A 17482-nucleotide genomic window follows, 5' to 3' on the forward strand; every position below is an offset into this window, starting at 1 on the left:
CTTTCTACAGTTCGATTGTGCATAAATTTGTGTAAAGTTACTGAATTTTAAAACTCACTTGCATTGGCAAGCGGAGAGTTCCTGAACGACCAAAACACTAATAGTCTAAGAGGTGGCAGGAATTTTTAAAACGATCATGGAAACGGTTAGACTCATTTTATGTGTTGTAGAGTGGTCTGCTGATGTGAATAATTGGTCTGCCTGCTCTCAGTGGGTGCAACTTTGAGATATAGCGCATAAAAGAGGCTTTATTGTTGCGAAAAAAAAACGATAACAGAAATGGTTAGTTTTAGTACATATTCAAGTATGGCGTCTCCTCATGTGAAACGAATTGGTCTGCCTGCTCTCAGTGGGTGCAACTTTGAGATATAGCGCATAAAAGAGGCTTTATTGTTGCGAAAAAAAAAACGATAACAGAAATGGTTAGTTTTAGTACATATTCAAAGTATGGCGTCTCCTCATGTGAACCGAATTGGTCTGCCTGCTCTAAGTGGTTGTATTTCAGAGCTATGATGCTCGCAAGATGCTTAATTGTAAAGAAAATTCAAGGTAATGGTAATCAATAAAATAAATCTCAGAGACCGTTAGTACTAGAAAGCTGTAATTTGGTATAAATATACTTATCTATCACGCCAACAAAGTGATAAAATAAAAAAAATAAAAAACATTTTTTTAGGGTACCTCCCATAGACATAAAATGAGGGTGATTTTTTTTTTCTCAACTAACCCTGTATTGTGGGGTATCGTTGGATAGGTCTTTTAAAACCAATGGGGGGTTGCTAAGACGATTTTTCGATTCAGTGATCTGTTTGTGAAATATTCAACTTTAAAGTGAAAACTTTCATCAAAATCGAGCGTCTCCCCCCTCTAAAATCTAAACCGTTGGGTGGAAAAATTTGGAAAAATTAAGGATGGTAGTAAGTATATCAAATTTACAAGAAATATTATAACGACTAAGATTGTTTGAGAATTTGTAGTAGTTCAAGAGTTACTAGCAGCCTAAGGTATAAAACATACCTAAACTTGGAAGATTCCGTACACAATACGAAATCCTTAGAAAAATATTAAGTACTTGATTTTTTCCTAATGGCTACGGAATCCTTTCTGGGGCGTGTCCGATACGCTCTTGGCCGGTTTTTGTTAATTCAACTTACTTGTATAAGAAGTCTTCTCTAAGAAGTTTGGCTAAGTGCCACTTGCAAGCGCATGAACGACACCGTCGGAGTTGAAGCGTCGTGAAATCAGGAATCGATTACGAAATCCCCATCTTTGTTACCAAAGCTGATTACATTATATTATATAAGTTTTGAGGTATAAGGACGTGCTAAAGAGAACCATGAAAAGTTGCACCATAGTGCCGTCTCAGTGGGAGAACGAGGCCGCTAACCGACAGGAGTGGAGAGCTAAGGTGAAGGCTAAACCTCCACGACTTTGAACTGAGACGGCGCTGTGACTTATAACCAAGCGCGATAATCTGAGAGCCCGACTATCTGCGGCAATCAGTTATAATTATAGTGTAATCAGCTTTGGTAACAAAGATGGGGATTTCGTAATCGATTCCTGGTTTCACGATTACTTGATTTTTCTTTGTAATCCTCTACTGGGTATCAAGTGAAACGGTGAATTACCATTACATATTAAGGAGTCCGTATTCATTTATACAAATTTAGAAGCAACAAAGTCCCACGGCGAATGGCTGAAGTAGAAAGGTTTTGGTTTGATGCAACCGGGCTTTGTCTGAGGCCAACACGTGGGCGGCTCTGGGGGTGTTGTATGACACCGTGGTCGCTTCGTTCTGCACTGGGGGGACTGAGAGGGTTCGGCAGCACCCGGAGCATCAGAGCAGCCCTATTAAGGGTGGTACTGCTTTCTTTGCTTAGCCTTGGAAGGGGCTAGAAAAGGTGTCCTGAAAAAAGCTCACGCCAAACACACGGAAGGTGTAGTGTAACCGCGGCTGCCTTCGCATCTTAAAACACGTGATCAAAATAAATAATAATAATACTATAAATCAATCGCAAATGAGATTTGGTGCATGGAACGTGCGAACTCTTCTTGATCGTAATGACAACGCCTGCCCAGAGCATAAGACCGCCATTGTAGCTCGGGAACTCTCTCGCTATAATATCGATGTAGCTGCTCTCAGCGAAACACACCTTGCTGATGAGGGTGAGCTGGTGGAGCAAGGTGGCGGGTACACATTCTTCTGGAAAGGACTCGCCTCGTCCGAGCCGCGAAGGTCAGGCGTAGGATTTGCGGTTCAAGGATCAACTCATTAAGAAGTTACAAGAGAATCCGGTGCACATCTCGGACCGCGTGATCACTTTGCGCCTCCACCTGGATAACAACAACTACCTTAATGTTATCATGTTGTATGTTGGATAAGCTCCGTGGAGTCACTGTATGGAGAGTGTACGACCCAGGGAGCAGATCCTTCTGTTGGGTGATTTCAATGCCAGAGTCAGACAGGACTTTATTGCATGGCCTAATGTTCTAGGTAGACACGGAGTAGGCAGAATGAACGATAACTGACAGCTGCTACTAAATTTCTGTGCACAATTTCATCTTGCAGTTACAAACGCAATGTTCAGACTTCCCGCCAAGCATTAAAACACGTGGATGCATCCAAGGTCCAAACACGCATCTGATAGATTATGCCATCGTACGCCAAAGAGATGTTTCCCAAGTCCTAATCACCCGTGTCATGCGTGGTGCACACTTCTGGACCGATCATAGGCTTGTTGTCACGAAACTTCGTCTCCGCCTCCATCCTCCTTGCCTTGTACATCTGGTAGAACTAAGCCGACGTCTCTAACCGTTGATAGGCTTACGGATCTCGGGATCAAGGAAAATATACTATGACTTGATTGCTGCGTTGCCTCTTTCTAATAAGATCATGGCGATCTTGATGCTGATTGAGGTCTGAAAGTCCAAAACCAAAACACGAGGATTGGATTGATGAGAATGATGGAGTCCTTAGAAAGGCGATTGATAACCGACGTCCTCTACGGCAGCACAGGGGTACAAAAGACAAGTGATGGCAAGACAAAGCTCGCTATTTGCAGTGGCTTGCAAATACTAATCAGCTAGGGAAGTTCTATGGTGAAATTAAAAAGCTAATCGGCACGACTTCACTTGCAAAAGTCCCACTTAAGCCTGTTAGTGGCGAAGGCCTTCTTAAAGGTAAGGAAGAAGTGCTGATGCGATGGGCAGAACATTTCAACTCTCTGCTGAACGTAGATAGGTCGGTTGACCTGGAACACGTTCGCTCAATTTCCCAACTTCCTATTGACATAAAGCTGGACTAGCCGCTGAGACAAAGCAAGGTTGTTCTTGCTAAGTATTAAGCAACAACAAAATAAGCGCGCGGTCGGAATTGATTTTATACCGGGTGAACTGCTCAAAAACGGCGTTGAGGAATTGCATACGGCCGTATGGGAGCTCTTTCAGCTGATGTGGAGAGAAGAGAGAGTCCCATCAGCCTTGAAAGTCTTATATAAGAACAAAGGAGTACTTCTCTGATGTAAGTCCCTGGGAAAATATTTGCCCGAGTCCTAATGAACCGCCTTAAGGAACTTTCTGAAAAAATATTGCCTGAGACTCAGTTTGGCATTCGACCTAATTCGCGTTACGTGTCCGCACACCGAAGTTGTCGCCGCATGAGGTAGGACTCAATGCCACCTACATTGGCCCTGCGCAGCACTTCCGTATTCCACACACGAATCAGACCATTTGATCCTTCAAAGTTTTCGGAGGCATCTTAGGTAGAAACGGTCTAGCATGCGAATGTGCCTGCGATACACCATCCACGCTTCAGCAGAGTACAATAAGTTAGGAACGACCATGGACATGTGCACAGAGATCTTTATGACTAGTTTAAGGTCATGCGTACAGAAGAGCTTGAAATCCAACTTATATAATGCTGCAGCTGCAGCTCCGATTTGGCTGTTAATCTGGGTGTTATTTCTCACTGCGAACAGAGAGCAAAGCCGCCGCATGTGCATCTGCTTCGTCGATCTCGAGAAAACCTTTGATAGTGTCCCTCGAGAAGCTCTATGGGTGGTACACAGTAAGATAGGATGCACAGAAAACTTTGTGAGACTTCTCCGACTCCTGCATGACGACATGCAGTGCTGCGTCGCTCTCGACAGTGAACAATCAAACTTCTTACCCGTTACCTGTGGGTGAAGCAAGGTTGTGTGCTAGCGCGTGTGTGTGTGACCTTGACGCCGAGATTAACAGCCGAATCGGAGCTGCAGCTGCAGCATTCGGTAAGTTGGATTTCAAGTTTTCTGTTCGCATGACCTTAAACTAGTCACAAAGATCTCTGTGTACATGTCCATCGTCCTTCCTAACTTATTGCACTCTGCTGAAGCGTGGACGCGTATCACAGGCACATCCGCATGCTAGACCGTTTCCACCTAAGATGCCTCCGAAAAGTTTGAAGGATCAAATGGTCTGATCATGTGCGGAATACCGAAGTGCTGCGCAGAGCCAATGTAGGTAGGTTGCATTGAGTCCAACCTCATGCGGCGACCACTTCGGTGGAGCGGCCACGTTACGCGAATGTCAGAGCAGCGGGTGACGAAGCGCGTCTTCTGGTCAGAACTTGAGGATGGCAAGCGTAAGCATGGCGGACAAGTTTTGAGGTATAAGGACGTGCTAAAGAGAACCATGAAAAGTTGCACCATAGTGCCGTCTCAGTGGGAGAACGAGGCCGCTAACCGACAGGAGTGGAGAGCTAAGGTGAAGGCTAAACCTCCACGACTTTGAACTGAGACGGCGCTGTGACTTATAACCAAGCGCGATAATCTGAGAGCCCGACTATCTGCGGCAATCAGTTATAATTATAGTGTAATCAGCTTTGGTAACAAAGATGGGGATTTCGTAATCGATTCCTGATTTCACGACGCTTCAACTCCGACGGTGTCGTTCATGCGCTTGCAAGTGGCACTTAGCCAAACTTCTTAGAGAAGACTTCTTATACAAGTAAGTTGAATTAACAAAAACCGGCCAAGAGCGTATCGGACACGCCCCAGAAAGGATTCCGTAGCCATTAGGAAAAATCAAGTACTTATATTTTCTAAGGATTTCGTATTGTGTACGGAATCTTCCAAGTTTAGGTATGTTTTATACCTTAGGCTGCTAGTAACTCTTGAACTACTACAAATTCTCAAACAATCTTAGTCGTTATAATATTTCTTGTAAATTTGATATACTTACTACCATCCTTAATTTTTCCAAATTTTTCCACCCAACGGTTTAGATTTTAGAGGGGGGAGACGCTCGATTTTGATGAAAGTTTTCACTTTAAAGTTGAATATTTCACAAACAGATCACTGAATCGAAAAATCGTCTTAGCACCCCCCATTGGTTTAAAAAGACCTATCCAACGATACCCACAATACAGGGTTAGTTGAGAAAAAAAAAATCACCCTCATTTTATGTCTATGGGAGGTACCCTAAAAAAATGTTTTTTTATTTTTTTTTATTTTATCACTTTGTTGGCGTGATAGATAAGTATATTTATACCAAATCACAGCTTTCTAGTACTAACGGTCTCTGAGATTTATTTTATTGATTACCATTACCTTGAATTTTCTTTACAATCAAGCATCTTGCGAGCATCATAGCTCTGAAATACAACCACTTAGAGCAGGCAGACCAATTCGTTTCACATGAGGAGACGCCATACTTTGAATATGTACTAAAACTAACCATTTCTGTTATCGTTTTTTTTTCGCAACAATAAAGCCTCTTTTATGCGCTATATCTCAAAGTTGCACCCACTGAGAGCAGGCAGACCAATTCGTTTCACATGAGGAGACGCCATACTTTGAATATGTACTAAAACTAACCATTTCTGTTATCGTTTTTTTTTTCGCAACAATAAAGCCTCTTTTATGCGCTATATCTCAAAGTTGCACCCACTGAGAGCAGGCAGACCAATTCGTTTCACATGAGGAGACCACTCTACAACACATAAAAATGAGTCTAACCGTTTCCATGATCGTTTTAAAAATTCCTGCCACCTCTCAGTCTATAACAGGCAGGCGCTCAACACCAAAGATCCATTCAGCTAAGCTTCAGTGCCTGAGAGTTTGATTGTAACGCTCGACATGGTTGTGTTATGATGAATAAATAGATGTAAGGTCAGCAGTCTTGGACTCACCTGCAAGCGAGTTGCTGACGACTAGTGGGCGTGGCTGACAGCGTATTCGCGCCGCTGACCCCAAAGCCGCTAAAACGCAGGCGCCGCCACTTGATACCAAAGCTGCGCCCAGCTGAGCAGCGGTGCCGCACCACGCCCAGCGTCGGGCTGGGTGTGTGCCAGCTTTTACTGGAATCACACGATTATGAGACGTTAAAAATCATACGAAAGTGCAATTAAACTAGTTTGCTAAGGTCGTTCGCAATTCGAAACAAAAGATCGGATTTCTTTCTTTTTATCGTAATATGAATCTTTAGGAAAACGGAAGAAAAACCACCGAATCCCGATCGACATTCACATTATGGTTGTACTGTAACCGGCTGAATGGTCGTGGAATCAAGACGAGAAGCATGAGATGCAGTGCTGACGTTCTTGAATCAGTGAACCTCATCCTGTTTTCTATCAGGATAGTGCCGTAACATAGTGAAAGTTAAAATATATGCCATAGCCCCATATAAAAGTGACAATTCTGGTGAATAGTAGTCAACTTCAGGTTGAAAGTGGTAAAACCTGGTTTTAATCCTACTTGTGGCAGCTGTAACATCCGATGGAGGTGTTTGGAAGTCAGCATCATGCAACAGGTTGGTAAGGGAAGAAGGCATCACGATGTGAGTGATCCATCCGTGGACCTATTTAATGTTAAAATATTTTTATTAAATGCGGTAGTAAATGATGTTCATTATAACATTTCACGTTCAAGTTACTAAGTACCGAGTTTACTTTCAGTCTATCATCAGTCTATCATTAAAGTTATGGAGATGATCTTCTTGACGCTATTTAAAGATCGTAAGATAAAAACTTAAGCCTTTTTATGTTCAAAGTTTGAGAACTATTACAATTACCAAACCAAAAAAAACATCTACGCATAGATATGCAATAACCATAATATTCGGCAAATATGATCTAATTTGAATACCCAAGTTATTATGTTTTTTTGACTGTCACATTTCCGTATTCAATAATTTGAAACTTTTTGTACCTAAATTATTAAGATAGATTTATATTTATATTTAAACTGAATTAAATTCCCACCTTCTTGCATGACCAGCGTCCTCGCTCGAAGTCTAATCTAATGAGCAACCAGTTTTTATGAGACGAATTTTGAAACGCGAGTAAAAGAATGGACAAACTGGTCCATTGTAGCGAAGCGTTGCGTAATTAAGTCAATGTGGTAAACCGTCCATTAAAATGATAATTGCTTGGTTACGTTAAATTATTTATTTTAATTCCTACATTGTGCGTGTTGAAGCCGAAATGTTACGAGATTTTGTTGATACAATTAGCACGACACAATTGCGCATTATTGGAGTATTATTATGCGAAAGATGTTCACCGCGTAATGCGGTTTTCTCTTTATTCACCTAATCTAATGACGTGAGTTTTTACACCTTTGAATGGCCATTATTGGGGAATTAAGTGAGGCATAATCATTATGGCAGATTCCCACTTTTCGGTGGGAAAGCGCTAGCCTATGACAGCCGTCACTACTACGGCATGTCGTTGTGACAGTTGGCAAGAGCTTGCGTAAAGCCCAGTTTAGAGTTGCCAGAAAACTCTGACAAATTGGATTACATTGCGTTTGCGAGGCTGTAAAGCAAACGAGTTACGGGTGGTCAGACGAGCGCCGCAATGTAATGCCTCTAGCACGACTTTTCTCGCAGATTTATCCTGAGCTTAAAAATTTCAAAACTATATTTTATTGTTGATAAAAGCTTTGTGACATTGTCCAGAAGATCTGAACGTCAAAAGCTTGTATTCGAACTCGAATTCAAACTTTCTGGTCCTACAATAGGAACATCAAAACTAACAAGTTTACGTGACATTATTCCGTCTTAATACTTTTGGTATTTCTACGTGACAAATCAATAATGAATAGAGAAAAAATGATAATTAGTATGCGACATTGCTTTACAATCTCGTGAACACGTATTCTTTGAGAATACAACATGAAAATACTTACATAATTCTTTGTATGCGTCGAAATCTATTGTTTACCTACATATACACAAAAATAGTTTAAATAGTTGGTAAGTAAGTTTAGTTTAGTTAATCAGTTAAGAAATAGACACAAAATGTACATGTCAAGAGGTTGGAGGAGCGGAGCCTCCTGACACAGGCTTTTTCAAGCTGACAAGGAGGTCCCGGCCACTATTATGTAAAGTCTATTTTTCCTAACAAATAAAATATTTTTTTCATTTTTTTTTTTCATAAAAAAAATACCTGAACACTGATAAAAGTCCGGTATAACATTTTTAACAGTGTAATGAAATTAAATTAAACTGCAATATTTCCTGTGTCCATCCGTACCCTAGTGAGGCGAAGCTTAATTTACAAATTAAATTTAAACAAAGTTTAACGTTTTGCATTTTGCGATTTGTTCATAAAACTGAAGGTTAAACAATGAGTGAACTCACCACTGAAATCATGACTTCTCCATCCATATCCGAAGTTCAGCTCTTTATGCCCTTCGAATAGCCCAAAGCTAATCCGACCCTCAGAATCCAAAGGGTTTGAGGTCCTCCGCGCCCGCGCATCAATCCAATGTGTGGTCCCCAAGGACGCTACGATCAACGCAATACACAAACACGACCCGAAAAACGTCGCAAATATCATAGACCGCTTAAATAGATTCAACTTCATCTTGATAGCAAAACACTTTCACTTAAAAGTTCACTGTTCGACCGCTAGATGGCGTTGCGTCACATTTTAAAGTCAACAAGATGGCCGGCGTTTTTACGCGCCAATTGTTCAGATCGATTTTCTAATGTGTGTGATTTTCGTTGCTACACCATTGTCGGCACGTTCTCGATTCTCACGTTAGAAAATCTGTAACAAAAGAAAGAAAATTGATTACGTAAAAGTCAAGTTCGTTAGTGTTAGCTAATTGCGAATTTCAATTGTGTATTTTGCATTGCTAATGTTAGCTACGCGATTAATTTTGCACAGAGATTGAATGAATGCGTTTAATTTAAAATTTAGCAGTCTGCAGCTCGTCTCGATTGCGTCCAAAGTGCGAGTAAAAGTAATTAAGATTCATAGTATGCGATTGGCGGAATTTAAATAGTACACTTATTCCGAAGCAACACAAAACGACACTCTATTTCAACTTATGGCTATATAGTTAGCATTCTGTGACAAGTGAAAACAGTTCTATCATATTTTTACTAGCTGTTGCCCACGATTCCATCTGCGAAGATTTTTACTATCACGATACTAAATTTCATCCAAGTAATTTCAGCGGTTTATTCGTGAAGAGATTTAACAGACAGACAGGTAGGAAGACTGACAATAGTTACTTTCGCATTTATAATATTAATAGGGATAAGGATATTATTGACCAGGTAGGAGTATGAACCAGGAGCATATGAAATGCATTATGTAGCTAGACAAAAACAGAGGCACATTACCGTGGCTGCTAGAAAAACAATAAATTAAAAAAAAAAAAACCCGACTGCTTTAAAAAATACTAAAAAGAAGAAAACAAGTCTAGTGGGCTGGGCTAGAACGTTGTTAAGTAGCTAACTTAAAGTTCAACAGTCAGGACCCATTACCCATACATACGCGTGAAACACAACAAATCGCAGTCGGGTAAAAAAGAGGATCCGGAAAAAGGGCTTCTAAAATAAGACGGGATCTTGCTTGATGATTATAGCATTGTATATCCAGTCAGCTGTTATTGAGTACTAGATTTACTAGCCTTTTGCTCGCGACTCGGTCTGCGTAGAATGCGTTTATCGCTATACCGCGAGAACTATGCATTTTTCCGGGATAAAAACTATCCCATGTCCTTCCCCGGGACTCAAACTCATCCGAATTTCATCTAAATCGGTTCAGCGGTTTAGACGTGAAGAGGTAACAAACAAACAAACAGACTTATAAACTTTCGCATTTATAATATTGGGCCAGATTAAAGTGCAAGTTCTTATTAAATAATCCAATACCTCAACTCATTTTATCTCTACTTTTTAAACGATTCGACATAACCGACACACGAATACATATCAAACGCGTAACGAAATCATTAAATTTTTAAACTTAATATCATCACGATAAGAACAAGTTATAACGCGACGTTTATTCAAACCTGTATTATTCTCATTTTATCTCTACTTTTTAAACGATTCGACATAACCGACACACGAACACATATCAAACGTGTAACGAAATCATTAAAATTTTAACCTTAATATCATCACGATAAGAACAAGTTATAACACGCGACGTTTATTCAAACCTGTATTATTAACCTAGTATCATACTAACTTCTATTTTGAAATCGAAACGAATTCTTTTGTCTTGTTCGGGACTAGTATTTGATTAGTGACACATATCGTATATGGTAATAATAATAAGACTTCACAAAGTTTTGTGACAGCAAAGAAAATTCATAGACGTCAAAAATAATGTATACGTAACGTGACTTAAAACCTTAATTTTTTTACACTTTAACAAAACCGAGCCATCCGCAGAGAAACCTAGGATATTGATACAAAGTCACCGTGGTAATTATGCTTCATGCAGTGTTTTAAAAGTTGACTTAATACAATCTTAAATCTTTAAGCGCCCCTCCATAGCCATGACAGTCGATCTGATCGGGAGCAGCGAATTAAAAAAGCACTTGCATTGTTATCAAAAAACATCCGTATAAAGTTTCAAGTCGATACCATTAACGAGACTATCCTGCCCGAACCACTAGAACTTCACTATCAATTTATTTACTGTATTGTCACCGAACTTGTGTAAGTATAGTAAATTTCAGCTCAATCGGATACCAATAAGTGGTCGAAAATTTTGCTGTTGTGTTTACATACAAACAGTGCCAGTTAAGTAATACTATTGGCCTTCAGCATCCTCCGGTAAGTGCCAACGTTTACAAGGTATTCGGTCTGTTTTATAGGAAACTGGCCAGCGTATCAAACGACAACAACATACTAGAAACATATTCCTTCGGTACACATACTTTACTATAGCCCAATGCACATCAAGCCGTAATGTTTAATTCATAAAAGAGCGCTATGGGAAAGTCAGATCGGCGATACGAGTAATTGAAATGCTAAGAGTTTACACGCACAGTTTCTATCATAGATTGACGATAAATAAAATGAGCCCATAGAAATTCTTGGTGAATCAGTGGGTAAAGTGATTAATAATGATGAAAGTTATAATACACTTTTATACTTAACAGTGATCACAGCCAAAATAATTATAAATGAAAACATTTTAAACATAGATGGTAATTAAACAACTAGTTATATGTTATGAAATAAATAAATAGGTACTACATCAAATTTTTTTTCTGTAGGTTACTACATACTGATCTGATAAGCATTAAAAAAAATCTGATAAAATACAAAGATGTACATAATAAGAAACCTGAAGAATTTGCGTGTGGAGTCTAGATTTTAAATGTTCTGAAGTAACTAAAGCTCTTTGGAAACAACCAATCCTCATTGGCCATTAAATGATTGGTTGTATCTGCCTTCCTTGCGTAAACTTATTACGAACACTGTAATTGTTAATCCATTAAAACTTTACAGTTTGATCGATGATGTGCAAAGTTGTTATTTGAACATTGGTATATCTTCCTCCCAGTGATGAGATCATCTACGTAGATTTTGTTCATTAGATGTTATTTAGGAAAGGAAGTTTCCAAGATAAGTAAAACAGCATAAAGTTAACAGAACTGCTGTATTGTTAACGTGTTCCTACAATTAACATGACACTCAAGCGATAATAACGAATAAATGCACATTCACAGCAATGCATACGGATGTGTAACAGAGGGGTACATCAAGGTAACCCCTCCGTCACACGCACCTAACTCCCCTCCCAGTCTTAGGAAATTATCCAAAAAATGTCCACTCATCTGCCGTCCTATGTCCGGAAATACCTGCCAATCCGTATTTTTAACTCTATTGCCTTGTCATAGAGGCTTCTATTTTCGCAGGTTACGTACGTAACGGCTATCGTCATGGTACGTCAAGCATGGCTGACCACAAGCATAAATCTAAAACAACATATGCATATAAGAATTTGAAGTGCACTTATGCCCTTTTGGGCGGGAAGAGTAGTTGTATGTTTAACATACTGGGACACGAAGGTCATTACGAGTTGAGAGTAAAATTTCGATGTTGTGGGTATTGTTTTTTGGTCAATGCCAGGGATTTCTTGATTGGCTAGTCAGCGATTAAATATAATCGATTTGTTGAATTTCGTTATGAGTGATGTCATCTTTTTAATCCCAAATTTAAGGAAATTGGCATGTAAGATTTGTTTACGATAGAATCCAAAATAACATGAAACCAAGATAACCGTCTAGGTTCCATTTTTTTAAAAAAGATTGTCCTAAATACTTTTCTACCAATGGGATGTTTAAAATAACGAGTATAAATTCGATCTAGACAAACGTTCTTAAAAAAAGCGTAATATACTTAGTCATCAAGCTTGTGTCACCTTGTGTGTTTAAACTGTTTATTCGTTAACTAATGTGTAAGCTATATTCCCAGCGGACGCCGCAAAGTGTGCGATGGGGATTTAATAGCTTTCCTGTAAAGGAATTTACTCGTGTTTGGTTTAATAAACTAGGTGAGGAGTTAAGCGTTTAATCTAACACCACCAGTTTAAAACAATTTCTAGAAAAGCTATGCTTGTAACATGAAACACTACCGGAAGCTAGGCTAGATCTTTCGATGAAAAATCTTGAAATTGCCCGTTAAAATAACATGATCACATCATCAAGAAATATCGACTTTACTAATACTCAATACATTTGTAAAGTCGATATCAAGATCTAAATCAAATCCACATCACCCATGGTTATGCATAACGGATCTATCGTACGCTAACAGCCCATGGCCGATGGTTGTTAATTAACGATGGTAGTTACAGTTTCAATAAACCGTTCGTTCTTTTGTTTTTTAAAGGTGGGTCTCCATATTAACGCTATGTGGAATGTGAGATCTCAAAGATATAGGTATTTGCATAGCTACAGTGGAAGAAATTGAATCATGTACTGGAGTTGAATCCTTTGAGCTGCAGATGTTATTTTGACATCCATAGATCTATCAATGAAATCATCTCGAAATTGACTGTGAAATAGTTCAATCCTGCCGCACTTCTGTTTCCTGGACTGTCCAGTTGCGATGATAACCGCATGAGCTGCCGGGGTACTCAACTGACTATACAGTGGTGATCAGATATTTTGCATCTAGAGATGTTTATGATGGTTACTTTATAGACGAAGCTAACTTAATTGACCACTGAAGACGGTATTGAGAGAAATTTGACCGCTTAGTAGTAAACACTTGAAAATTTTTTGTATAAGACATTCCTGACCTATGTATAATTTTTCTCAGTTGTTAATATATGTATTCGATTGTACCTAATAAAATGTTAGGTGAATATTTTATCAGCTGCTTCTTTCATTTACTCGAATATGGAAAATGCTTCCTAAAATTTAATTTACTTAGATGTGAATTCGATCTGAATTGATATTCAAATGTAGAGTGCTTTCGGACTGATCGTGATGAATCGCTTTGTTTACATTACATGATTGTCTTATCAGATTCTATTGATCTTGAACATAGATTCATACTTTCAATTTGATTAGCATAGGGAGTATACTCTCGACAAATAATACACTGCAACTGCACAAATATGAAACAATGTGATGTGATGATGAATGTAGACAGGCAAATAAGCCGAAAAGTCGTGGCAAATGGTAGAACAAGATATTATTGTCCCATAGAACTGTATTACTATTATATATTGGGTATTTAATATCTAATTTAAGTATATCTTTCCTTATACGTTGCCTGCCTAGTTACCTGTCTCACGATAAGAGCTTTGCTTACTTTGGTTCTAGGTCAATTGGTGTCAATTGTCCCGAGATATTTATTGTTATTACATTTCAGCATTAGTCTAATTTAATCAATTTGTGATGTATAGTATAGCATCAAATACTGCGCATGTATCGCCTGCTAGTGAGAGTTGGCATATCGAATCATGTATCGATTAATTCGCTGGCTGATATGGATCCATGAATGGTGTAATAGGCATCAATGACTGGGTGATTAACCTATTGGCTCGATTGAGGTCTGTGTTTAAGGTTAACACCATATAACTAGAGGTTCGCGAGGGTACATATTATGCCAAGTTAAAGTACACGTTTAGAACGTGTGGTTTAAAAATGCAGTGCTTGAAGACCGTGTATGTATGCATTTATTTACAAAGAAGTAAACAATATTATGTGTTTGAAGTGGTCGTCTCCAGCATGCATCACCTGATGCTGGGCAAGCCCACTTTTTAGAATCAGATAGTTTAGATAATTTATTGAATCAGGCGTTACTTTGCGAGTCCATATCAATGAACTAAAATAATCCTTGCTCACCCGACCTTACGATAGCTAAGCTTATGCCAAAATATGCGGTGTTCATGCAGTTCCTCCACCTCCACACTGTAAGAACACACACAAATCACACAAACCCATCTATCACCACCACCACACTCACTGACCGTTTCGAACTCAACCAGAGCTCATCTTCAGAGTGACACAACCGTACACCATGCTACCATTGTTAGACTCCAACAACTGGTCTAACAACTGGGTAGCATGGTGTACGGTTGTTGTCACTCTGAAGATGAGCTCTGGTTGATCGAAACGCGTCAGTGTAGTGTGGTGGTGGTGATAGATGGGTTTGTGTGATTGGTTGGTTCTTACAGTGTGGAGGTGGAGGAACTGCATGAACACGCATATTTTGCATAACTTAGCTATCGTAAGTCGCGGCTAGCAAGGAAATTATTTTAGTTCAGATAGTTTAGGTTGCAATTGTAGTGTATTAGATTAGTTATAATCTATACACAACATTTTTATTTTAAAAAAAGGCTTATAACCAAACTAACTCAGGGAATATACAAAGATATAGGTTCACAGAAGCATACATTTCATTTGCAAAGGAAGAACCAACTAAACAATATTTAGCTAATTTTTTGTTAGATGACAAATGATTCAGACTAATTCCATTTCCCTATGTTTAGTTCCGAAACCTTTGATGGGAAAGTGACAACTGGCTCGTAATAATTAGACACCGAGAGGCAGCAAGCCGGTATCAATCCCTCTGCAGAAGCAGACTCCGCACGAATCAATTTAACTCGCAATGATCAACTTCATCGATATCCGGTGAAGTACATCCATGCAGCCGATCGTTGTAGATAGGTATGTTAAGCTGAATCCGCGCATTCACTCGATCACTGAGCTGTGGCATAACAGGACCTTTCCTTTCATTCCCCGACTATAGACCTCTGACTTACAAAACGTCATCAATCATAACATAAAATACATCCACCATGTCCAAAAAATAGAATTATTATAATCCACTAGTTACGCCAATGTTTTAGAAATCTATCGCGACTCTCGAATAGAAGCGTAACGATCATTAAAGGCGTCCGAAACAAAATTATTCGCCATTTCACTTACAATTTTCTTCGTGTTTTGCTTGCTAGTTACATCTGTAGCGCGTAATAGGATTTGATCTTATTCCCATGACGAACTAGGTCAATTGGTGTCAATTGTCCCGAGATATTTATTGTTATTACATTTCAGCATTAGTCTAATTTAATCAATTTGTGATGTATAGTATAGCATCAAAATACTGCGCATGTATCGCTGCTAGTGGAGAGTTGGCATATCGAATCATGTAATCGATTAATTCGTGGGCTGATATGGATCCATGAATGGTGTAATAGGCATCAATGACTGGGTGATTAACCTATTGGCTCGATTGAGGTCTGTGTTTAAGGTTAACACCATATAACTAGAGGTTCGCGAGGGTACATATTATGCCAAGTTAAAGTACACGTTTAGAACGTGTGGTTTAAAAATGCAGTGCTTGAAGACCGTGTATGTATGGCATTTATTTACAAAGAAGTAAACAATATTATGTGTTTGAAGTGGTCGTCTCCAGCATGCATCACCTGATGCTGGGCAAGCCCACTTTTTAGAATCAGATAGTTTAGATAATTATTGAATCAGGCGTTACTTTGCGGAGGTCCATATCAATGAACTAAAATATTTCCTTGCTCACCCGCGACCTTACGATAGCTAAGCTTATGCCAAAATATGCGGTGTTCATGCAGTTCCTCCACCTCCACACTGTAAGAACACACACAAATCACACAAACCCATCTATCACCACCACCACACTACACTGACGCGTTTCGAACTCAACCAGAGCTCATCTTCAGAGTGACACAACCGTACACCATGCTACCAGTTGTTAGACTCAACAACTGGGTCTAACAACTGGTAGCATGGTGTACGGTTGTGTCACTCTGAAGATGAGCTCTGGTTGAGTTCGAAACGCGTCAGTGTAGTGTGTGGTGGTGATAGATGGGTGTGTGATTTGTGTTGTTCTTACAGTGTGGAGGTGGAGGAACTGCATGAACACGCATATTTTGCATAAGCTTAGCTATCGTAAGGTCGCGGTGTGAGCAAGGAAATTATTTTAGTTCAGATAGTTAGGTTGCAATTGTAGTGTATTAGATTAGTTATAATCTATATACACAACATTTTTTTATTAAAAAAAAGGCTTATAACCAAACTAACTCAGGGAATATACAAAGATATAGGTTCACAGAAGCATACATTTCATTTGCAAAGGAAGAACCAACTAAACAATATTTAGCTATTATTTTGTTGGATGACAAATGATTCAGACTAATTCCATTTCCCTATGTTTAGTTCCGAAACCTTTGATGGGAAAGTGACAACTGGCTCGTAATAATTAGACACCGAGAGGCAGCAAGCCGGTATCAATCCACTCTGCGAGCAGAGCAGACTCCGCACGGAATCAATTTAACTCGCAATGATCAACTTCATCGATATCCGGTGGAAGTACATCCATGCAGCCGATCGTTGTAGGTAGGTATGTTAAGCTGAATCCGCGCAGTTCACTCCGATCACTGAGCTGTGGGCATAACAGGACCTTTCCTTTCATTCCCCGACTATAGACCTCTGACTTACAAAACGTCATCAATCATAACATAAAATACATCCACCATGTCCAAAAAATAGAAATTATTAATCCACTAGTTACGCCAATGTTTTAGAAATCTATCGCGACTCTCGAATAGAAGCGTAACGATCATTAAAGGCGTCCGAAACAAAATTACTCGCCATTTCACTTACAATTTTCTTCGTGTTTTGCTTGCTAGTTACATCTGTAGCGCGTAATAGGATTTGGATCTTATTCCCATGACGAACAGTTCATTGCTGAT

At 39.3% G+C, this 17482-nt stretch overlaps 1 protein-coding gene across 1 annotated transcript in view; it reads right to left on the bottom strand.

Moving 5' to 3' along the window:
* Positions 1-17482, bottom strand: part of LOC141442486 (uncharacterized) — a 42014-nt gene that overhangs the window by 13099 nt on the left and 11433 nt on the right. The window contains exons 2-3 of the mRNA XM_074107502.1: positions 8623-9034; positions 6170-6337 (exon numbers count right to left, since the gene is read on the bottom strand). Of these exons, the coding sequence (XP_073963603.1) occupies positions 6170-6337; positions 8623-8848 (394 nt within the window). The 5' untranslated portion in view covers positions 8849-9034. The remainder of the gene's footprint in view (positions 1-6169; positions 6338-8622; positions 9035-17482) is intronic.

The sequence above is a fragment of the Choristoneura fumiferana genome, chromosome 25 (assembly GCF_025370935.1).
Source record: "Choristoneura fumiferana chromosome 25, NRCan_CFum_1, whole genome shotgun sequence".
Taxonomy (NCBI): Eukaryota; Metazoa; Arthropoda; class Insecta; order Lepidoptera; family Tortricidae; genus Choristoneura; species Choristoneura fumiferana.